The sequence below is a fragment of the Eschscholzia californica genome, unplaced genomic scaffold (genome assembly GCF_041429995.1).
Source record: "Eschscholzia californica isolate CP2 unplaced genomic scaffold, dmEscCali1.0.p SCAF_4, whole genome shotgun sequence".
In the NCBI taxonomy this organism is placed as follows: Eukaryota; Viridiplantae; Streptophyta; class Magnoliopsida; order Ranunculales; family Papaveraceae; genus Eschscholzia; species Eschscholzia californica.
The window spans coordinates 5259059-5283577 of NW_028238461.1; the positions used below are offsets into that span (position 1 = coordinate 5259059).

The 24519-nt window shown below is 36.4% G+C and overlaps 2 protein-coding genes and 1 pseudogene across 5 annotated transcripts; 1 reads left to right on the top strand and 2 right to left on the bottom strand.

The window, feature by feature from the left end:
* Window positions 1–478: 478 nt before the first annotated feature.
* Window positions 479–4372, bottom strand: LOC147541909 (calnexin homolog). 3 transcript variants are annotated; one of them, XM_086632552.1, is made up of 6 exons: window positions 4280–4372; window positions 3994–4140; window positions 3809–3878; window positions 1811–2907; window positions 1540–1653; window positions 479–854 (listed from the first exon to the last, which is right to left on the bottom strand). In XM_086632552.1, the coding sequence occupies exons 2-6, from the start codon at window positions 4075–4077 to the stop codon at window positions 729–731; spliced, it is 1491 nt and encodes a 496-aa protein (XP_086488678.1). In that variant the 5' UTR covers window positions 4078–4140; window positions 4280–4372; the 3' UTR covers window positions 479–728. The 3 variants fall into 3 exon arrangements, with proteins under 3 accessions (XP_086488678.1, XP_086488679.1, XP_086488676.1); XM_086632553.1 differs by having other exon boundaries at window positions 484–854; window positions 3994–4095; window positions 4202–4359; XM_086632550.1 differs by lacking the exon at window positions 4280–4372 and having other exon boundaries at window positions 484–854; window positions 3994–4273.
* LOC147541910 (protein BYPASS1-LIKE pseudogene) lies at window positions 4182–6700 on the bottom strand (annotated as a pseudogene).
* An 873-nt stretch (window positions 6701–7573) lies between these two features.
* Window positions 7574–24303, top strand: LOC147541911 (plant/protein (DUF810)). Of its 2 annotated transcripts, none has more exons than XM_086632555.1 (27): window positions 7574–8024; window positions 8753–8829; window positions 8924–9099; window positions 9184–9248; window positions 9983–10271; window positions 11172–11238; window positions 11377–11527; window positions 12439–12606; window positions 13759–13869; window positions 14177–14386; window positions 14497–14598; window positions 15389–15619; window positions 15887–15961; window positions 16130–16207; window positions 16628–16813; window positions 16920–17078; window positions 17760–17852; window positions 19034–19105; window positions 19199–19316; window positions 20131–20309; window positions 20946–21027; window positions 21492–21596; window positions 21684–21793; window positions 22267–22344; window positions 22436–22531; window positions 23733–23828; window positions 23928–24303. In XM_086632555.1, exons 2-27 carry the CDS (start codon window positions 8816–8818, stop codon window positions 24102–24104), a joined length of 3288 nt encoding a protein of 1095 aa, XP_086488681.1. In that variant the 5' UTR covers window positions 7574–8024; window positions 8753–8815; the 3' UTR covers window positions 24105–24303. The 2 variants fall into 2 exon arrangements, with proteins under 2 accessions (XP_086488681.1, XP_086488680.1); XM_086632554.1 differs by having other exon boundaries at window positions 7716–8210.
* The last annotated feature ends 216 nt before the right edge of the window (window positions 24304–24519 follow it).

Consider the following 24519-nt stretch of genomic DNA (forward strand, 5'->3'; position numbering starts at 1 on the left):
TATTTCATCTTGAATGTTGAATGTCCATGTTTGTACTTTGTATGAGTTAGACAATGGTTTCCGCGTTGTTTGATTATTGATTATTGAGTTGATTTGAATGGACTTTTGTGAAATCTTTTTGGGTTCTTTTTCAACCCCATATGGATCTAACCTAAACGATCTCTTATATGAAAAACAGTCTCATCTAACCGATTTGTTTTTAAGTAAAACCAAGTCACTGGAGCCCAAATCAGCCGGCTCATAACCTCTCATAAAATCGAATTGGCCCACCACTTTGGACTGAGTAACTTGACCCTACTACGGAGTTCCAAGTGGGGTGATATGGTGTTGATACCCTTCCTGGAGTCTCCTACATGGACATCGACATCAGCCAGCTTTGGATTCTAGTAACTTGTCCTAGTTACTTAGGTTCAAATTAGTGCTGAATCCCTAGTTTGATATCCAGATTCTATATAAAAGATGTTCTTAAGGCTGTGTATGGTTTAATTTCGTTCAATTTTATTCATGGCATTCTAACACAATTTGTGTGGAAACCCCTTACAAACCCTACTGTTTAAGTAGCCCTAGCTAAAAGAAGGAATAACAGATTAACACTGCAGCTTATGTCGATTTGTAAAGCTGACCAATGTGTTAGCTACAGTCCAGCAAAAAGATCCCGTTCGGTAGGAAGGTCTGCCAAAAGGACTTGAAAACCCTAATTAGTTGAAGGTGGAGGAAGAAACCAGCAATTACATCTTAGCACAAACATCTTCCGCTCCAGGACGGCAAAAGAGGAAAGTATTAAGATCTGGACCGTGGGTTATTAAGATCCCAACTGCCGCTATAGTGACCCAAGCGAGTATTTGCAGTGAAATCTGGCAAAATAACATTTCTCTATTATACTTTTTTCTGAAACTTATCCTTTCTTTTTTTCATTTTAATACTGGAAGAGACCACTGGTGTGGAAATAAAAATGTTAATGACACCGATTGCACCCTCAATAGATAATAAGATCAAATGCACCCCAAATAGATAAGATCAAATCGGAAATACCTTTTATCTCGTACTACTCTCTCGATACAAAATCTCAATGTTTAGGAAAAACAATAATGGTTTGCTCATATCAAACTCAAGGGTCATGCTATCATTACTTATCATTCATATTCAATATGGCGAATTAGCACCTCACCTGTTGTTAAATATTTTCTCACCTGTTGTTAGATACTGAAAAATCACAAAATCAACAGGATCCTCGAGGTTTCATACAAACAAATGATACATGCCACAGATTCTAGTTTACAAATCTAAATCAAACTACACAAGAATGGCCTTCATAAGAAACATCTTCCTAAACACAGTTAACGTGAAATAATGTCGATCATGAAACTGACTAGTTATAACACAAACTACACAAGAATGGCCTTCGTTTAAGCTATGCTCATCTGTTCCTAACTCTTAGGTATACCTCATTGTCTAAGTGGAACCGCCTAAATATATTCAACTTCACTAAACCTCATAGGTAAGATTTAGCTGAGAGCAACAACCGCATATAATACTTACTGTAATAACAGTAGTCTGCTGGCGGCGAGTTATACTCGTCTTGAACTTACAAGCCTTGCTTGCCTCCAACAACCGAGGATATGCAATCTTGTAAGCAAAGTTAGATATCTGCCTCTGCGAGAATGTTAAAGAGATAATTAGTTTTTGGAGGTAGAGAAAATAGATCAGTTTTTGGAGGTAGAGAAAATAGATCGAGAAGAAAATGTTGTAATTCATATGTGTAATGAATATTATGACTGGAAGGAGAATGTTGAAGTTAAGAAATATTCACCTGCAGGCGTAATCGCTTACTGGCAGCTGCTTTTTCAGCTTTCTCCTTTTCTTTCTCAGCTTCAAATTTTGGCCTCCATGTTTTCTCCCGGTATACTTTTGCAGTCATCTCATTGGTTGCTATCAAGATGTTGTCGAACAAGATACCATCTTGCATTGTCCAAATTTCAACTCCAACAGCAACAATTGGCTCGAAATCAAGTTTGTCAATCTCAAAGTATTCAGGATTCGGGATCGCCCTCGGTATCCAAATGCCCTTGTTACTGAGAGGACCATGCCATTTTCCCCTGTATGCAGGGGTTCGCTTCATTGATATTTTCCATTCGCCGCAACCAGGTTCTTTCTTACCCATTGCGTTGTTGGGCGCTGGTGGTTCACAATCACCATTCTCATCGTCATCCCAATCTTGTGGCATTGATGCTTCAGGGTTACCAATCTCTTCATGCTCATCATCCAGCCATTTGTCGGGCTTTACTGCATTGTCCTCAAGTACTATCTCATCCAAATCATTTGGCTTTACCACAATTACATCAGGAACTTTTGCTCTCTCAATCCAGTCATCTGGTTTTTTATCATCCAAACTAAGGATTCTTTTAGCAGGAATTATGGGGGGTTCAAAATCCTCTCCTTTGAGTAAATTAGCCTGTCTTTTCTTCTCCCCATCAATTAAAATCACCAATTCATTGTCCGGGTTCAAAATGGCAGTATACACGTGGGTGAGTTTGTCGGAGGGTACACTTGGAGGGAACTTTAGATGATGCTCGATATACTCACCGCTCTTAGGATTCTTGTGATTCAAGATGAAGTGAACCTTGTTCGTGGAACCACATTTGTCAGGTCCAAACATGATAGAATACGGGGTCTCATTGTCAAAATCCTCTGGTTTCCATCCTCTTTCTTGAGGTTGAAGGTATTTAAGGTAAGCACCACCGCATTGAAGCCCGCTCTTTAGGCGAATCTCAAACTGTAGGACAAGAGTTCCATCCTTAAAACTCAAAGGTCTATCTAGCTTTCTCACTATTGCATATTTCTTGGCCTTCTGACTCACAAGAAGACCATAATCATCATGAGGATCACTTTTAAAATGCTCCCACACACCTGTTTGAAATACAAAGATTATATCAGTACCCAAAGTATGAAATAATATCCATAACAGTTACGAATTACATAAGAAGATCATACATAGAAAACAAGAAACTCGAATCACGAAGTTGTTCATATGAAGTTATAAATCTATATTCATGGTTTCCATCAACTAATTGCTTGTTATAACGTAGTACCCGCTAGTGCTATCAGTAGACAAAATGAAGTTGTACCTCCCTGCTAACAAAAACCCACTATCTTTTATATCAGAAGCTATAAAATCATAATTTCAGTTTGCCAGAAAAGTTTGCTTCACTACTTCAAGTTTGGTGTTACACGTATAATTAGTACACATTTGAGGCTCTTCGTTTATAGCTTCAGCTAAACTGGAATAGAAGAACGAAGTATCAGTCTACCGATGCAAATTGTTTAGAGTTCATCCGAATTAAAGCCTAGAAGAAGTGATGTTTATATTCAGCCGATGTTTTAAAGCTATTTGATTTGCTTAACATTAGGTTTGCTCTCTTCAATCTATCCTTATTAGTCTCAATACACTCCAATTCCCCATAAAAAAAAATGTTTTTTCCATGTCTTTGTTCTAATTTCTGTAAAAATCTCATGTTTCCTTTATCACTTATCCTAATTCCAAAATCCTGATTTCACTTCTTCATCTTCTTTCTTCCTTTTCTAGCCAACTTCTTAACTATCAAACTCCACATACATTGACCCCACAATAAATCATATCATGATCTGCCTCAGCAAGCTCATGGGCCTAAAATTAGGATTTAGGGGTTAGGGTTTAAAAAAAATTGATTCCATAAACTAGATCTACAAACTAAGTTTCACTAATTAGGGTTTAGGGGTTAGGGTTTAAAAGAACTATAACAATTGTAATAGAGTAAAATCAAGTAATAACCTTTATATGCATCTTTTCCGGACACAATCCATCTCCCCTCAAACGATTCTTCAAACGGCTCGTATAAAATCTGTTCATAAATCAAAATTCATAATCAGAAGAAAAAAAAACTGAAAAGATCAAACCACAATCGAACAGAACAGATGGTTTCAGTGTATCAAAGAGATAAATTTAGAGGATGTTACCACATCCGAAGCTTCTAACTTGAACATATTATTAACCGAAGCAAGAACCAAAATAATTAACAAATAAAATTGTTTTTCTTCCATCAGTGCCAATTGAAAACTCTTGATCAATAAATAGAATTTTAGAAACCCTAATTCTACCAAAACCTCATGACAGATAAAATGATAATTAGAGCTAGGTTAAAAATCTAACCTAACTCTGGCAAACGAATAGGTAGAAATTGAATTACAACATTTACTAGTTCAAATGCGAATCTAATAGGTATTGTGAAAATGATTATCATACCAAAGTAAAATTTCCATTGATTTATAAGACGAAGCTTCCTTTCTAAAGAAGCAAAGACAGATCTAGAAGCTTCTCCTTCTGCTTCTCGAAGATGCGTACTCTGAATGTACTAGAGGTAGAAAAGAGATTGTGAGAGGACTCATAAGTCAAAAATGTCATCCCTTTTTCTCATTTCCTTGGGTATATTCTGTACCGGATCCGAATATGACATGTACACCAACCATAGCAGCCGATACATCATTTAATTAATTCATTAACAATCTTGGAGAAGAAGTTAGACACAAATCTGGTCTTTAATGGGTACAGGTCCATAAGTCGATTGATCTCTTCATGGGATTATATGCATCAATGGAGTGAAGATTTTGTTTCCCGTGAATAATAATATGGGGTAGTCCACATTTTGGCTCCCAATTTGTGAAGTCCTTCTGGCACTCATAAGTATTTGGCAGTGGTTTTCCCCCCAAAGTATACTTATGGCATTACTTCAATTTTTGTTTTTTTTGTCCACCTCTTTTGTTTTCTCTCGTCTTCATCACCCCTTTCGCTCCACATAGTCACTCTCCATTTCACGTCTTCTTCTTCATGGTCGTTGACATAAGGTCGGGACTCGGGGACTCTTCAACAAAAAAAAAAAAGACCAACACATTTAATGTGTTGAAAATGTCATTTTAGTATATTTTTGCGGGATGAAATGATAGTTCAACGTGTTTTTTAATAGGCCACATGCATATATTAGGTTTAATTGCTCACGTGAAGAATTTAAGTCTAAATCTTACCGTTTAATTCGTCAAAATTAAAGCGAACTAATTGTCACGACCCAACAACGATACTGACACATCTGTGCAGTTGCTACAAGTCAGATGTGGACATCATGACCATGTCACGACACAACCTTTTTAAAGTCGTACCAAGTGATATGGTCACCAATATATCAACAACTAAATTTTTTAAGTGGACAACTAAATTGGGTGTGAGGAAAAAGTTAGCCAAGACAACCAAATTTAAGGGTCTAAACTGAATTTTCTTTATTTTTCCATCTTCATCATTATTTTGACCGCCGACTAACTTCTCACGGCCTATTGCCGCCTATTCCGGCAAGCACAATGTTCTCTAACAACTATCAGTATGTTTGTATTCTTCTAACTTCGTCATCTCACTCTTCATCTTCATCACCACCACCACACCACCTCCTCTCACTCAACCTTCTATCTTTTTCCCCAAAAAGAGAATTAGGGGTTCAACCCTTTTTAACAGTTAGAGTATAAATTGAAGAAGACAGTGTTGTGATATCTTATTCCAAATCATTTTGATCAAACATCTTCATCAACTCTTTCTTTTTGCTGTCAATTTCATGGTTATTATTGCTTCATTTCTTTTACAAGATCACTAGTCAAATATTTCGGAGTTAATTCCTATATGGCCCCTACTTTGTGACCAGCTTCCTTTATGACCCCCTTTTTTTCGTAAATTCAAATATGACCCCCTATTTTCAGGTAAATGTCATTACTACCCTTCCTAATTCTAAATCTAAAACATTAAAACAAAATTATTTCCACCTCACCCCTCTCTCCCTCCACCTCATCTCACCCTACACCTCACCCTTCTCTCTCCAATTCACCTCTCTCTCTCCAACTCACCTCTCTCTCTCCAACTCACCTCTCTCTCTCTCTCTCCAACTCACCCCTTTCTTCTCCGATGAGGTGGCCGGCCGGAAAATTTTCCGGCCGGCCACCTTTAAATTAAAAAAGAAAAAAAATTCTCTCTCCTCTCTCTCTCTAATTTTTTTTTAGAGAAAGAGAGGTGAGAGATTAAATCAGTTAGGGCTTTCTTATCATCTAACATTCCTATTGATAAATCAGTTAGGGCTTTCTTAGCTCTACGAATATGACCATCACCAAGCATCCTTTGATGAGAAGAATCTAGGGCACAAATAACAATATCAAGATGTTTTTGCCATTGACGGATCTGTTCATTTCCATCACGAATAGCATTACAAACATCAAGTGCTTTAACACTTCTCTCAAAGAAATCAGCTATAAGTCGATCAAGTGGTGATTTTGATAAATTGTTTTTGTTGTTAAACAATATAACCCTAAATTCTTCTTGACAAGAAAGAAAAGCATCTAAAACACGACGAACCCATGAGAGAGAAAGTAGATCTTCACCTGGAACATTTGAAAGTTCTTGAAAACGATCCGCTACTTGTCTCTGAAACGATTCAAGTTCTTAAGATATCGCTTCGTGATGTGATTCAACTGGATTAACATGATCACGTCTAATACTCAAGATTGAACGACCTATTGAAGCAAATGGAGTTGATGAACCTTGATAATCCGTAGCAGGCATCTTTACATATAAGAAAGAAACCCTAAAAAAAAGATGAATTCTTGAAAAACTATTCTCAAGAAAGAATTCTAACAATAAATTAGAGAGAGAGAGAGGTGAGAGATTAAAAAAAAAAAATTAGAGAGAGAGAGGAGAGAGAATTTTTTTTTTTCTTTTTTAATTTGAAGGTGGCCGGCCGGAAAATTTTCCGGCCGGCCACCTCACCGGAGAAGAAAGGGGTGAGTTGGAGAGAGAGAGAGAGGTGAATTGGAGAGAGAAGGGTGAGGTGTAGGGTGAGATGAGGTGGAGGGAGAGAGGGGTGAGGTGGAAATAATTTTGTTTTAAATTTAAAATTAGGAAGGGTAGTAATGACATTTACCTGAAAATAGGGGGTCATATTTGAATTTACGAAAAAAAAGGGGCCATAAAAGAAGCTGGTCACAAAGTAGGGGGTCATATAGGAATTAACTCAATATTTCGCCATCTACTTTCATCCATTTACACCTATTGATTGATTAGGGAAAATGGGCAGTATCAATACCAATATTGCTTTGTATGTTGTGTATCACGATTCAAAATATTTGTTGGGTTTCAAATGATCTTGATTTTGATATATTGAAAACTGGGTTGTGACCGGTAAATTGGTGAAGATCGTGAAGAAGAAAAAGGATATTTAGTTTTAGATCCTTAAATTTGGTTGTCTTCGACAAATTTTTCTTACACCCAATTTAGTTGTTCATGTAAAAAATTTAGTTGTCCGTGTATTGGTGACCATGATTATGTGTCATGTATAGCACGCCATAGACATTAAAGAGTAATGTGTGTGTAAACATGTCACAGGTGAACCAATATAAAATTCTTTATTAACGAGTCGTGACCCGAGCATAAAAATCTGACCATGCCACGACACTTCCCATTTTACGGGCACGGCCAATGATTTTGTGGCCCTTCTCCATCACACCTTTGTTCGAAAATTCTCTATTAGTGAAAATCCTTTCACATATTAACACATGATTTTAGATTTGGAATGTCATTAATCATAAATCACATTTATTTTAGGGACGGCCAAACATGTACTGTAATAGAGTTGGAGCTCGTCACACTTATTAATGAAACTTGGAGTGAAAATCGGCCATCTCGACTACTACACAGTCTACACTATTCTAACCTCTCTCTCCACTCCATCTCTCCCTCTCTCTCTCTCTCTCTCTCTCTCTCTCTAAAATTACTGCGGGCGAAGGGACTCTTTCACACGGAAAAAGGCCTATTAATTAACATTGAACAGTCAATTTCTCTCTTTAACCATTTCTTCTTATCTTGCTTCGACCTTCAGTATTATTCACTTTAATTTCAGCCTGATTCCTGATGAATTTGAGTGGTTTCTGGTCTATATGAACTGTATCCGCTCTGGTTTGAGTTAGTAAGTTCCCAATGCTCTAATCTTAGATTCACTCTACTCTCCCTTTCTTCATCACTATCGCTCTGATCACAGATGTTATTTTCACCGATCTTGTGTTTTTTCTACTTAATTTCTTCTCCAATATCTCAGATCTTGCTCTGATTGCTTGGAGATATAGTTATTTCAGAATTTGATTTGTTGATATTGGTATAGTTGTTGCTTTATTTCTTTCTTGTTTGCTTATTGAATTAACAGTTGCTTCATAGCTCTTGCATCTCGGTCTTGTTTCTAATGATTGTGACGGAATTAGGGCAATTTGGATTGTCTATGATTTTACTAGAATTAACCTAGAGTATTTATAATTCAATAAATGCAGGTTCCGCCATTAGACCTTCCTAATGCCGTCAAGTTTATAGTTAAGATAATGGAATTCAGATACACATTCAGTTTTTCTAGGCTTATTTACTGTTACTGATTTATGCTTAGATTTTTCGCTTTAAATAGTTTATCTGACTATATTTAGTAGGGAAAATGTAGATGCTAAATTTTGTTGGTGGAAATACATTGATAGCTTATATAAACAAATGCTTTCTAAGTACATCAATTCTCCAAATGCAGTAGGCACATTCTTATCCAAATGTAGTTAAGGATCTGTTATCACGGGACATTACTCTTGCATATTTTGCATAATCTTGTTGTATAGAAATCGCTTATTTAGATTCATAGTTTTTTTTTGTCATTGCTTGCAGGTGGTGGATCATTTTGTATCTTCGATTTAAGTTGAATCAGCTATTGAATTGATATCTTATCTCATGGAGATGGAAGAGTATGTGTTTCTTGTGCATGTTTTATTTTATATGTTTCAGATATCATACATTTGGTACCGTATATCTTATTTTGTAACTTGTGTGATGAGTTAGGGAAAATGCTACTGAGCTTCTGCAACGCTACCGGCGTGACAGACGTGTGCTTCTCAATTTCATACTTTCTGGTAGCTTGATTAAGAGAGTTGTAATGCCACCAGGTGCTGTTTCTTTAGATGATGTCGATCTAGATCAAGTCAGTATTGATTTTGTTCTCGACTGTGCTAAAAAAGGTAATGAACTTTTTCTCATAGATGTTATCTTAATCATGTTGCCGTGTTATGAAGTATTTTTCTAAATGACATTGTGTTTTACAGGTGGAATGCTTGAACTCTCAGAAGCAATTCGAGATTATCATGATAAAACTGGCTTTCCAGCTACTGTAAGTTCAGAGATTCTGCATTATGCTGGCTTATTTTCCTAATTGAATTGTACGAAACGTGTTAATCAGAGTTTAAGGCAAACGCGGAGACTTGCCTGTGATACTATAGGTGCAATAAAATGTAGACCATACAAATTTAAAAAAAAATAATGTAGACCAAACAGATTTTGAAGATATTGACAAGCTTTATACTCAGTACACCTATTATTTTCATCATGTGTAGCCTTGTCATTATCAGAGTTGCGAGAACAGAAAATGTTTTCCTATGAATTGCGTAACATTAGATTCAGACCATCGTACATACGCAGATCAGAACCCCGGCCGCATTTTGCAGATTACAAGAGCCCTATAATTTTTTTTTATTTCCATGGCTTCCAGAGATGGATGTGCGCCCTTATTCTTATTATTTTAGTTAGAAATAGGACAGTCTTTTCATTGTAAACGGTTATAACGTTTAAAACAGACACAGAAAAAGTAATGTCTCGAAAAAACTTTAAAAGTGGGAGTCCGTTAATGATACAACTGGCTATTATTTACCTTAAAACGACCGTTTTTAAGCACTGCTATTAAGTACCATTAAGCATGTGCTATTGGTATGACTTGTTTTCCCCCTTAGCATGGATAATAGTTGGACATATTATGTGAGGTATTTGCTCTCCTTTGTCATTACTCAAACCTTATTCAAGATTGTACTTTTCTTAATTCTTATACTTTTCTTATATTTTGTGTTCCAGAATAGTACAGGTTCTGCCGATGAATTCTTTTTGGTTACAACCCCTGAATGCTCAGGATCACCTCCAAGAAGAGCACCACCACCAATTGTTGTCGACATACCATCACCTATTACGTCAAGCCTATCTAAATCACAATCCCTTCATTCCGCACACCGCCAGGAGCTATCAGTGGATGATATAGAGGATTTTGAGGATGAAGAAGAAGAGGAAGTTAACAGTGTTAGAGTTTCAAGAAAAAATCCAAATGATGCCAGCGCTCTGGATTTAGGATTGCCTTCTTTTGCAACTGGTAAGTTCTAAGATTATCACTTTATCAGTGAGATGAGTTTTGACTTAAAATGTTTTTCCATGCCATTTAAGTGATGTTTAAGCAGACTCTTTCTTTTATTTGATATCCTGTTTGCATTGGTTTGCTTATTCTTGAAGAATTAGGTATGAGAAACTGAGTAGAATTAAGGGAAAGCCTTCCCTATAAATTTTGAGAGCCGAATCCATTAGAAGCATTGAAGTTTTTTTTCTATATTGTTTTCAGAGTTAGTGAAGTTAGAGAAAGAGAAAACTAGTGAATACTATTTACGTTAGCAATATTGGTATTATTTTAAGTATTAATTTTACCTATATCTAGTTCCAAGTAATTTTTCAAAGTCTTCTTGTGATTTCTAGCTAGTTGTTAGTCATTTCAACGATTTTAAACCTTTGTTACAGCTTTCTCCAACACATTTACATCATTAAATAATCTGTTGCATTTATTTCCCATTGAAAAGTTAATACACTTGTTGGTTAGATGCACAACAGCTGTGAGAATAGTCCTACATGGGAGAAGGATGATCTAGTAACTAAACATATAATGTCTAGGTCCCCTCCACTTATTGTCAATTGGGTTTGAGGTGGATTATCATGAACTTAACAACAACTATCTGATTGAAAGTTAGGCTACACCTAGAAGTGAGAACACAGGGACACATGCATGGCCTTTGATTAAGTTGGGGTGAGGTATTGGCATGGTAACGAAAAACTTTTTGTATGTATATATGTACCGAAACAACTGCAGACTGAAGAATTTCCCCCCTTTTATATGTATTTCCGATGAGACCTGAAGCATCAAGCCTCTTTTACACTGAGCTTAGCTGATAACGCAAATATAAGCTAGGTGAGCATATTTACATTCGTCTGAAACTCTTGCTAGCAGATATTACAGATGACGACCTCCGTGAAACAGCATTCGAGATCCTCCTTGCCTGTGCTGGAGCTGCTGGGTATACTCTTTCTCTAGTTCTTTAAAAACACTTCTTTGTTACTTTACTTGTATCCATCAGTACATGGTAACCATTTTCATATTTCTATAACTTTGGGTCTTGTATATGAATTTTCTTTTATTCTCATTATATATGCAGTGGCCTCATTGTACCAACCAAGGAAAAAAAGAAAGAGAAGAAATCACGGTTGCTTAAGAAGTTTACCCGTAGTACGAGTGACCATATTGTGCCCCCTCCACGTGCTTCAGGGTTGGTTGGTTTGCTGGAGACCATGCGCGTCCAGCTAGAGGCAAGTGTTTATGCTCCTTATGTTTTTCGGCTTGTGAGTTTTTTCTAATGGTTGTTGAAGTACATGATTTCCAATTAGGGGGTTTCATATGAAATTGGACTCTCGAATTATACGTACATTACATGTCATCCTTTTTTTTTGTTCTCAATGACTATATATATCAATTAATATCAAATACAAACAAAAAAGATTGGTGCGGCAATGCTTGTGGCAGCAAGGGGATGAGGCAGGATAGTGGTGACTCGTAGCGGACAATTTTCTATGTAACGGCCAAGGCAACCCTTTTCCAGAGGATGTCAGAATTGATGTGACGAGATGTAATTCAAGAAATATTAGTCACTTGCAGTTAAAGATGTTTAAGTTCGTAAACAAGTTGGTTAGGATTGTCCGTTACTGAGTAGAAGCTCCTTAAAAATCACTAGTACTTAAAAGTGATATTTCTTATTGACAAACTGGTACTAATAGTATTGAAGGGCCCGGACTCCATTTCAAAAGGAAAGCAAGAAAACAAAGTTCTGTGACAATACTGTGGTTCCACACATACTTCTCGTGTCCTCCTGAAGCTGTAGCAGAGCTATATGTGATGCCCAGAGAAAGAAAGAAAAAGGTCTGTTGAGGAAGAAAAAGCTGAGTAGAGTAAAAAGAATGTGAACTTGAACTTTTGTCTTCTGAGAACTGTTCGGTAAAGTTTTGATTGTTAGATTTTAGGAGCTCAAGTTCTGCTGCAAGCACCATTGCGATAAGCATTCATTATGATGATTGCATAATACTACAATAGCCAGTGCACAAATTACAATTCATTTCGATTGCCGTCTACTGTGCTTGTTTTCTGCTTAATATCTACCTAGTACTATGGTGATTTTTTACTTTCTTTCTTTCTTTGTCCACTACTTACAAAACTGTATTTGCAGATTTCAGAGTCAATGGATATAAGAACAAGGCAGGGTCTCCTTCATGCTCTTGATGGTAAAGTGGGAAAGAGAATGGATACTTTATTGATTCCACTAGAATTGTTGTGTTGTATTTCGCGAACCGAGTTTCCCGATAAAAGAGCACACATGCGGTGGCAAAAGAGGCAGGTATGCGGTTCTTACGGAGAGCCATATGCCCTATCAATATGATTTAATATGCGTATCATTGACATTATATGGGTCTTGGTATATGAGACATGTACGAGGTGACACAGTCGGTGTGTAGGAGAGACATACACCAATTTTCCAGTTTAGTTATTAAGTGTTTTAGGTCTAATGGTTTATAATTATGACTTATTTTGCTTTTCGATCAGTTTCACAAAAAAATCTTGAATAGATATAGTACTTTATAATCTGAAACGATTCTGTGCAACACGAAATATACCCACAGAACATTTAAGTATCCAAACTACTGCCCAATCATCCTGCCAGTAGTACTGGTACAACAAGAAAGTGACAACATGATGCTAAGTGGGAATTCTGTTTAGTTTCCGATGATTATGATTAGTTTCTAATTGTTATCCTTTTCGAGTACGGCATGTAGGAATTTATAACATGTTATTATTGAGTTTATCTTATGCTAAAAGGGGTCCTAATGTTAAGACTCTCAAGTAGCAAATTTTTGAAGTAGCAGTACGTTTCGGAATTCTTTTGGAGTTGTTTCTAAGGAGCTCGTAGTTTGATTTTAGAAGGGAAATTAAATTAATTGAGATGAGTTATGTTTTCTTCTTTGACTAAATTGACTTGTATTTGCTTCCGCCAGTTTACGTTCGGAGTACAACAACAAAAGTAGTAACAACGTGCTGCTAAGTGCTAAGTTGGAGTTCTGTTTAGTTTAGGATTATTATGATTAATTTCTAATTTTTATCCTTTTGGGGTATGGCATTTCAAGAAGTTATAACTTGTTATCATTTTTTTTTTGAAACTTTGAATGAATATATAGAAAGAGAAAACTATATACAATGGAAGGGGGGAATAACTTAACTAACTTGTTATCGTTGAGTTTATGTAATCCTAATGTTAAGACCATCTCAAGTAGCAAATATTCAAAGTATCAGTAGATTTTGAATTTTTTGTGGAATTATTTATAAGGAGCTCATTGTTCGATATAAGAAGGGAAATTAAATTAGTGGAGACTTGAATTATGGGTTTTTTTTCGTTTGACTAAATTGGCCTTGTTTTGCTCCGCTAGCTGTTTACATCAAAATGAGTATCCAGTTATATACTAATATGGTCCCCTTTTCGAATTTGTTGTGGCAGTTAAATATGTTAGAAGAAGGGCTTATAAATCATCCCGTTGTTGGCTTTGGGGAATCTGGTCGTAAAGCGAGTGACTTGAGGATTCTCTTAAAGAAAATCGAGGAATCTGAGGTACATGTTTTCTTAGTTACCTAGGCTTTTAGTTGTTCTCTTTGCTTTATAGTACACCACTGTAAACTGGATAACCTTTCTCTTGGTTAGTTTCGTGATTGACATTGTGGTCTTGTTCGATGATTTTTCCAATACTTGTCCATCTTTTTTCTCTCCGGGCAACCTTATTCTTCTCTATTTGGATGGCCTTATAATTGTCTCGCGACCTCCACCTTGTTATGCAATATCAGTGAAGCCATTTGTTTATCATATGTCAAACACTTCCCCTTTTTTTTATTTATCTTAGCTCTTAATTTTATTTGTACAGTCTCTTCCACCTACTTCTGGTGAACTCCAACGCACAGAATGTTTAAGAGCTCTTAGGGAGGTTGCCATTCCCCTTGCTGAGAGACCAGCTCGGGGTGACTTAACCGGTGAAGTGTGCCATTGGGCGGATGGCTATCATCTTAACGTTAGGCTCTACGAGAAGTTGCTCTTTAGTGTATTTGACATTTTGGATGAGGGAAAGCTTACAGAGGTTTGTTTTTCACCTCATGAAGGATCATCTCCGAACCTTCATTATGAGGCTTATTTATCTTATTTTACATTGAAAATAATTTGCTAATATCCTAAGAACCTCCATCTCAGGAAGTAGAACAAATCCTTGAACTACTAAAATCAACATGGCGCATTTTAGGGATCACTGAAACCATCCACTACACCTGCTATGCGTGGGTTTTATTTCGTCAGGTATTACGAATCCAAATAAGTGCTTATTTTTTCATTGTTGAGATTGATTATGACTTGTGAACATAGAGTTCCCATCAAGACATTAAGTTAACATCCATCTATGTAGTAACATGTGGCTAGCTAGTTATTCAAGCCTGGTACTAAAACAAGCAAAAACAATGTTAGCTTCAAGATAGATAAGCCAATCAGTCATTGTTGTAATTTGGGTAACTGCCAATTCGATCACCATCAAACAGAAAGTTTCGAAAGAAAAAAGATCACAATCAAACAGAGTGAAACAGATAGTGAACTTAATCAAGAATGCACAACTGGAAGAGGAATTGGATGAGAAGAGTGCTCATTGAGGCTTGAGCTGCTCCCAACTGTGGTTTCTGAGTAGCACGCTTGTCTTGATTCACCAAACCATCCACATTTCAATTCCAAACTGACAAAAGAGGAGATATTTAGGCATGTCAAGGGTTAATATCAGTTTGACAGCGAAGTGGAAAGCATGTGTATTGCATTTGTCTAAGGCTTTAGAATTAGCATCAAGATGGGTGGTCAACGGACCAAAATCATTGAGTTGTAGAGTTGTGGGTTAGTTGATCCATCGATCAAATTGACTCACTGATACGCTTTTGTGTTTTCTTTCTCTTCCTCTGAAATTTGATTTTTGTGCTGTTGAGACATGCTAGAAATCTTATCATCATGTCCTCCTGAGACAATTCTCATGTGTTGATATCCTTTTCGCGAAGTTTACGTGAAATTTTACCGCTGACAACCACGTTTTTTTTTCTTTGCGAAAACTCAGTTTGTTGTTACAGGTGAAGATGAAATCTTGAAGCATGCCATTAAACAATTGAAGAAAATACCTTTGAAGGAACAACGAGGTCCACAGGAAAGATTACACTTGAAAAGTCTACGTTCTATAGTTGATAGTGATGAGGAGATTCAGGAACTGACTTTTCTACAGTCCATGCTATCACCCATTCAGAGATGGGCGGATGAGCAGCTGAGAGACTATCACCTGCACTTTGGGGAGGTCTGAAAATTTCTTTTGCTCTTTGCGCTAAAGGTCGCTAATTTATATTTTCTTAAAAAATAGATGGCAATCTCATATACAAAAGTGAAGGAGAAGATAAATCTTGATCAAATGAAATCTATTATTTTGTTGCGAACTTTGCGGCTAAAAAACTTTGAGCTCTATAGTAATCTCAGTTCACTTCCGAATTTTTTTCTGAAGAAGAATTAAGTACATTTTCTAAGTTCGCATTTGGGTCGCCAATCTTTCTCATTATATTTAAAGCAGAGTACAACCACATTGGAGGATATAGTTAGTGTTGCAATGAATGCTCGAAGGCTTCTACTTGAAGAATCCGAGCAGGTATGTAAGAATTTTTGTAGTCAAGGCTCGTTTTGTACTAGTGTAGCTCTATTATTCTTAGTAAAGTGAATATCCTCAATTTGAGGACTTGTTTACATTTTACAACAATAGCTGGTAAAATAAATGAAATATGCTAGCTGGCATTAACAACATTACTTATTCGTGCAGATGCAATCGGTGCCTGTCACAGATAAGGACCAGATAGAATCATATATATCATCGTCTATAAAGAATGCATTTGCAAGGGTAAGCTATCTCCTTCGGCATAAATTTTCTCTTTTCTTATTAGCACTGCTAGTGCTCAAGGTTTTTATGTGCAATACAAAGAAAATCTGCATTAAAAATCTGTTCAATTGGACAATTCATTTCAGAATATGAGTAGGTGTAAGTCCTTTCCAGTTTCACGATTTCAGGGAACTGATAGATCAAAGGCATTCTGTTTGATACTCCCATTTTCAGGCATTGATACGATACTGGCATATTGCTACTTCAATCCAATAAAACTATAGTAATTTGGAACAAAGGCAGCGAAATATACGTTCACTGATTCTAGTTCTATCTGAAACTTGTAGCAACTAAAATTAATCAGTTAAATGCAAAAGCCTTTTACTTTTCTACCAGGGTTGATAAAATGACTATAAAGATGTTGATTCTGCTCCTTAACAGATTACACTGGATGTTGAATCGAGAGCTGCTGGAAAACATGAGCATCCATTAGCATTACTTGCAGAAGAAACCAAGAAACTTCTTCGAAAAGATTCAAGTATGTTTATGCCGACTTTATGTCAATTGTATCCACGAGCAACTGCTTTTGCTGCATCTCTTCTTCACAAGCTATATGGGATCAAGCTAGTAAGCTTCTACTATATTTTCATGGTTCTATTCAATTTTTACCGTTTTCTATTGATGATATAATAAACTTTGCGTTCTGGAAGCTTAATTGAAGATAAATTTTCAGAAACCATTTCTCGACGGGGTTGAACATCTCACAGAGGATGTAGTATCTGTATTTCCGGCAGCTGAAAGTTTTGAACAATATGTAATTACGCTTATTATATCTTCATGTGGAGAGGAAACTGCTGAGACATACTTGAAGGGAAAAGTAACTCCGTATCAGGTGCGTGTGTAAGCTTTACGTCGTGAGGAACTTATCTTTTACTTTCTTTGAGAAATTTATCTTCAAGTATGTCTTGCTTTGGTTATGTTAGTATTCTCCTTTTTACCTTTTTACTTGACTTCTTCTCACAATTATAATCCAGTAGAAACGGAGCCTGACACTCCCTCGCCATTAGAGATGCCGAACCAGTTATGTTTGTGCTCATCCAACTCAAAACTAATTGGAAATGAGTGGAGAGGACCTATTCATTATATTCTTGGTTGCTAGATCACCCTTCTCCTAAGTGGGACTATTCTCACAGAACCAAGTCTCTGCTAAAGTGAAATCTGCCCCTTTTAATTCATAAGGATAAGGATGAGCATACCTTTTTTTTTTTGAGAAAGAGGTAATAGGATGAGCATAACTTACGACTAGATAAAGATCTAACTCGTCTATAATGCCGGGAGATGAATACCAGAGTGCTATTCACAGATGCCTCTCGGGTCTTACAATTAGGAGTGAGTTGCAAACAAAGTCTTTAATCTTTTTATCTGTTGATTTTATGACTTTATCATGTCTCAAGCGTAAGACTGTACCATGAGCACAAATATGCACTAAAAAGGGTGAAAATTTTAGTAGCTTTAATAAAACTTTTTAATTTCTCAAATTTTGTTTTGGGCCACACTTTTTTCTTACTTTCAGCTCGAAACTATATCTGGGACGCTGGTCTTACGTTGGGTGAACGCACAACTTGGAAGACTATTAGGATGGGTAGAACGTGCTATTTTACAGGAGGTAACGTCTAAGTTGCTTCACTTTAATACTTGCTTTATAATGTATCCTGTAGCTCTTGTTTCGGGTTCTTTTATGCCCTTTTCTTTGTTGCAACTGAAGCTTACACATATGATGTTCTTGATAAGGAGATCAGTTGGGAAATGGTCAGCGGAATCACCTTATAACTTATAAAATGCAGTATGAGGGTGTGTAATAACTTCCCTCACATGTCGCAAAAGCTACTAATTGACGATTATATTCCTCAACACTTTTACCAAGGCTTTGGTCCACTGAAACTTTAGGGGTATATAAAAATATTGTCAAATACCTGAAAACTAAACTTTTAAGAACACTTCCCAGTGAAAAATGTCAGTCAATAACAGCCCAAGGGTTTGGTATCCTCTTGTTATTGATCTAATGAATTTGATAAGCCAGCTAGCTAGTTTCTGTAATGGTTCCTCTCTATGAAGTTGACTTACAGTACTAAGTTACCACCTAATAAGAATGTGAATCCCTATAAAAGCTTTTTGGAGAGTATACCTTGTGAATAGCCCCGCATGGAATCGATCTCGTCAAGTTATGAGTCGATTTTATATAAGCAGGATTGCCTCAAAACTAACCTGCACATGGAAGTTTATTTCTGCGGAAGCTATTTTAAAGTTGTATTTCTTAAATATGCGCAAATAGTTTTAGAGGGTTCAGCCAAACACTAGCTTTCGTAAGTTAAATTTTGATCGGCGGCTGCATGTTGGGTCCACTCGGTATATGCGCACCACTTCGTATATAGAGTGAGAAAGGTTTTCAATTAAAACTGAAAAAATGAAGTCGCGTACGTTCTATATAGGAGCACCCAAACTATGATTTTGCACTTAAAGTATGGGAAAATTGCTTTGAGTTTCTTTTACAGGATAGAATATATTTTCTAACAATTTTGAGTTTTGCTGGGAACTGAAAAGTGAACACACTTTGCACAAAAAATTCACTTAGCAGGCAATGACTTGAATAAAGTATGGTCGTTTCATTTATAATCCTCAAGCAAGGATCCTGTGAAAGTAACTCAGAATAATTTACAAAAGGTACAAAATAATTGATAAGATACAAAAATAAGAATTTAAAATGTCAAATTAGGGCCCTGTATTTGTTTATGCTCCTGCCCTCCAATAGAATACTAGGCTGACTAATCATTGTTAATTCCACTGCAGTCATGGGATCCCATATCCCCTCAACAACGACATGGGAGTTCTATCGTTGAAGTTTACAGAATCGTAGAAGAGGTATATATGCATGTAAAAACAGGCGGTTGATCAATTTTTTTGTTCTTAAAGTTCACATCAATAAATATACTCAAATTATTCCTTGGATTGCAGACAGTTGATCAGTTTTTTGCTCTTAAAGTTCCAATGAGATCGGGAGAATTGAGTAGCCTGCTTAATGGAATCGACAATGCATTTCAAGTTTATACAAATCATGTTGTTGTCAAGTTGGGTAAGTTTTAAGTACATAGACTTTTCAAAATTTTTTCTCGATACAAGGACTAACCAATTAATTACAAATAAAAGAGGGCAGTAAATCCACAATTAAAACATAATTGATCTAATTGAATATCATTCTCAGCCAATGACCCACCAAAATCACCCACTAGATCTACCAGAATCATACACAATAGTATGGTGTTCACTTGAGCTCCACTTGATCAAGCATGATCTAACAACTGCGGTCTTTTCGCCAATAGAGCAAGCTATCAGTTCTAGGAATTGTTACTTATTGTATTTGTTGGGGAATCTGATTATTGTGACATGAGATGGTCCCAAGTCTAGTGAGAGAAGATGTCAGACATAACTTGACAAAAAACTGTTGTACTTATCACTAGAAGCTTAATTTAATCAAATTATTTGAAAAAAAAGAAGCTTAGTATTTCAGGAGCAGATGAAACACCTTTACATTGATTGTCCCTTCATGCATGACTAGGTAGTGTCACTATAGATTGTATCATATCTAATGTGCTAGTTTACTTGAAGCTAATGTTATGTCGGCAGTCAGCACCTTGTGTTTCATCAGTGGATGGACCCAATTGATGTTTGTCATTTCATTCACAACTAGGATACCTTATGAGATCTGGTAGATTGTCATCAGAGTAGTGATATTTTCACCAGGCTAGTAAGTAGAAGGCTGTTTTGTCCTTATTTTATCAAGTTGGGCATGTTTGATCTAGAAATTGCTTCGCACTGAGTTTTCTATCCTAGTTATATTTCCTTCCGTACTCTTTCGATATATCATAATTATTAATTTTCCATTCTAGTTGGAAAGGAAGATTTGATACCACCTGTGCCTATCCTTACACGATACAAGAAGGAAACTGGAATTAAAGCTTTTGTGAGGAAGGAATCAATGGATCCTAGGTTGCCCGATCAGAGGAGCTCCAGTCAGATCAATGAGCTGACAACACCAAAACTTTGTGTTCGATTAAATACTCTTTATGTAAGTATAGTTTCCATAATTGTTGCTATTTGGACCATTTGGTCATCTTAGGAATTATTAGCCAAGTCATAAATTATATATGCTGTATCCTAAGTGGGGCTTCTTCCCCAATTACAATCTTCGTCACTTGCTCATCTTCCACCAAAACCCAGATCCAAACTAGACTGCAATATGAAGATATGCCCCATATCCAATCCTTATGCATCGTTATAAGTGAACATCACCTTTCTCCTCACTGCTCAGCAACATATCATCCATCTGTCTCAATTGCCTTTGCATGGCGCAGCCATCGTAACGTCATTTGACTTATTTTTTTTTCCTCTAGAGCACACTGGAACTGGATAAACATATCATGCATCCTCTTTATCTGAACCTCTTCTTCCACTAGCGTAATGCAAACACGCTGACCAATTTTGTCAAAATTAAAAGAGGATTTAATCACCTTATGGACGTAATTTTATTTGAATATTTCAGAATTGTTAAAATAGTTGGTTAGCCCAACTTGTGTTGCAGAGTTGTGAATTGTGATTATTATTAATGCGACGTAAATTTTTTCCTTGTTAACATTTCACTGCATGTAGACATGTAGTATGGATCTATGATGCTTCTTCTAATACAGGATTGTCTCACTGACAGTATGCAATTAGTCAATTGAACAACTTGGAAGATAGCATTCAGCAGCGGTGGACGAAAAGGCCTCGCGAGAATTTTAACATAAGTATGACATTTTAGTCTGTTATTTTGTTATCAATTGTTATATATTTATTTATTTATTTAAGTGTTTATACTAGTTTCATTTTGTAATATTGAACTGATTATAGATGTTTGACTAGGAATGTTGCTTACATTGGCATTTTGTACCCCTTTGAACAGAGTAGCACCAAACCATTGAAAGGACATTTTCGTTTTCTGCTTAGTCTAAATTTGATAATAGATAAGATTGTGCTGGTCAATGCGGATCTAGTGCCAGAAGAAAAAAATCTTCCCTGACCACAACTCTGATACCATTTTGTATTTGACAATCACGTCATAGGCATAGCATCGGAATGAATTGTGACATTTATCGTCCCAAGTCTGATCATTGTTTTGTTAAGCTAGAAACGATTGATGTTGTTTAATTCAGCATGCTCTGCTGGTATATTGTATTGAAATTGCCTGAATTTCTCGACTCTTCCTAACCAGGGAGGTCAATGGATGGGAAATTGAGAAGTTCTGTCCAAAAAGATACATTTGATGGGAGTAGAAAAGATATCAATGCAGCTATTGATAGAATCTGCGAGTTCACAGGTAAAAGTAACTACTGTGTTCTTTATTCTATATTCTCTCACGACCAAACACGAGATAACATATCATCATAATTTCTTCTCTTTGTAGGAACGAAGATAGTGTTTTGGGATTTAAGAGAGCCTTTCATAAACAACTTGTACAAACCCAGTGTTTCACAATCTAGACTGGAGCTCATGGTCATTGAGCCACTTGATTTGGTAAGCTTTTTCTCTTTAAGTTTGATATCCTGACACCACTTTCGGATGCTCATTAGACAGAGAAAAGGAATAAGAAAGTATCAACTTACATGAGAAATTGTCTTCGCGACTTGGTCAAGTCAATTCAGTAAAAGGAGACAAGTCTATATTTATTAGCTCTATCTAGTTTTATGTATTTTCCTTTCAATAAACTGTTAATGGACTGAAAAGTTCTAGAAAGACGCATATTTTGCGGAATGATTTAAATGGTGATGACTTCATGTTTGCAGAAGAACTCCTTTCCATTTTAATCATTTCTATGTGAGACCCACAGAGAGGTGTAAGTACCATGGTGTAACTATTAGTCCATTAGTCTATTAGTAGAATGTAAATGTAAAATTGGTGCAAGAAAGAAAAGGCTAACTACTATCTGAAACTAAACTTTCAAATAGATTTGGTCGACTTGAGGGTCTGAATTAAATCCAATTCTGCAGGTACTGAACCAGTTATGTGATGTCATCGTCGAGCCTCTTCGGGATCGCATTGTGACAGGACTTCTTCAAGCTTCATTGGTTTGTTTTTTGAATCCTCTATCTTTCAGGAGCTACTTCTAAAAAACTTCTGCAGTTTTTAGTTATTCGAATGCCATTTCTCTCTGTTTAGGAGGGCTTGCTCCGTGTTTTATTGGATGGAGGCTCTTCACGCCTCTTCTTCCCAAGCGATGCTAACTTCTTAGAGGAAGATCTCGATATCTTGAAGGTACACTTACACGCATAGAAATGTTTACATATATTTGATATACCATGTTAAGAATGTATACGACATATTTCCAGGGCCGTGTGGTGGGGGGTGCGGGCCGTGCGCCCGCACAGGGCCCCCCACCACAAGGGGCCCACTTTTCTATTAGTTCCTGTTTCGTTCTATTTCTTTATAACCCCTAGATATATTATCAACAAGTGTGGGTAGCTCAGTGGGTAAGTTGGCAAATTTTACTCATAAGGTCATGTGTTCGAGCTCCTTAGAGAGCAATTATTTTTTTTTTCCCTAAGAAAGGCCAACTTTTTTTTTTTCCTAATAAAGGCCAACTAGTTCAACAAAAAAAAAAAGGCCAACTCTCCATACCACCATGAAATATTTTAAATGTCCATTCCACTTAATGTTATTGGTTTAATTCAAATATAATTTTAATATTCAAATAATTTCTTGTACTATTTGCGTAATATAAAATACACTAGGTCTCTCTCCAAATCTCATATCTTTCACACAAATCTCTATCTTGTTTATTTTTATCTTTTTTTCTCTCTAACTCAATTTACAATCTCTCTCATTTGTCTATCTCTCTCTTGTGGTTCCTAATTTCGAATAAAAACCTGTACTAGTCCAGGACAACTTTATTAGCAAAAATTTTAGACTAATCATATAAAGTTGTTATTCATTGATTTTAGATTCATCATTGTTTTACTAAAACAATTTACAGGTGAAATTTGTGTTATCACTTAGCGTGTAAATTTTGTTTACCTCACATCTATACAAAGGGTCCCGATTAAGTTTCGCACCGGGCCCCTAAATTGTCAGGCACGGCCCTGCATATTTCATAGGGGTTGTTGTAAGAAACACAATAAATGAAAGAGTAACCAGTTGCTCCATTCCCACATAAGAACACAACTATGTGTGAAGTACATGACTGCGGGGATTTCTCAAGAGCTTCTTCTTTCTTGTCCCTATGACTCTACAAATCACCTCTTCCCCCATAAAATGTAAAACATAATACTACCACACATTGATAACCACCCTCGTAAGCGCACGGCAACATGAAGTAAATGTGCCGTGTGGGTCAGGACTCAGGAGTCAGGACAAAGGTGGCATTCGGGTTTGAGATTGACCGATACTCGATAAATACTTCTTCAACAGTCATGACGCTTATCTATTGGTCATACCTGATGAAAAGAAATTCTTGCAGGAGTTCTTTATTTCTGGCGGGGACGGGCTTCCACGAGGAGTGGTCGAGAACCAAGTATCACGTGTTCGTCATATAATAAAGTTGCATGGGTTTGAGGTGATTTCCTCAACTTAATAAAACCTAACTAGTAATCATCGTTTATCGTTAATTAATGGGTAACTCGTATTTGTTCTTAAATTTTCTCATGATCTACAGACAAGGGTACTGGTAGATGATTTAAAATCCTCAAGCGGATTAGAAATTCAACAAGGAGGTAGAAGCAAGCTTGGTGCAGATACTCAAACCCTTTTGAGAATTCTTTGTCATAGAAGTGATTCAGAGGCCTCTCAGTTTCTCAAAAAGCAGTATAAGATACCTAGATCTACTGCATAAGATTTCTGCATCTGTTGTTTGTAATCTTTTAGATGAGTTGTAGGAAGCACCAGTTCATTAATGAATTCGACTGTTTTTGTAACTTTTTGTAAAACATAATTTCTCTCTCTAAAGATATGATCAAAGAGTGAATGTTCATCAAATGTGTTTTTCCTATAAGGTTACTCTCATTGCTTGGAAATATTCGATTTTAAACTTCCATGAGTTTGAAACAAGAAACCCCCGGCAAATTATAGATTGTATATGAAGTGTTACAATTACTTGGGTGTTGTTTGTTATTTTATAATGTGAAATCGGAGTTGTTTGATTGTATATTTGTATGCTTTTACCCTTCTAATTGAGTTAGATCTTAAAACAAGTTTATGTATAAAAACATGCTAAAATATGAGAAGACTTGTTTTAAAGTCTGATTTTA

Coding starts and splice junctions, on each gene's coding strand:
- LOC147541909 (XM_086632552.1), bottom strand. CDS start 4,077: ATGGAAGAAAAACAATTTTATTTGTTAATTATTTTGGTTCTTGCTTCG. Junction 2,908..3,808: donor CGGAAAAGATGCATATAAAG/GTTATTACTTGA, acceptor TATTTCAAACAG/GTGTGTGGGAGCATTTTAAA. Junction 855..1,539: donor AGCAGACTACTGTTATTACA/GTAAGTATTATA, acceptor TTATTTTGCCAG/ATTTCACTGCAAATACTCGC.
- LOC147541911 (XM_086632555.1), top strand. Junction 9,100..9,183: donor TCTCGACTGTGCTAAAAAAG/GTAATGAACTTT, acceptor TGTGTTTTACAG/GTGGAATGCTTGAACTCTCA. Junction 21,597..21,683: donor TAGAATCTGCGAGTTCACAG/GTAAAAGTAACT, acceptor TTCTCTTTGTAG/GAACGAAGATAGTGTTTTGG.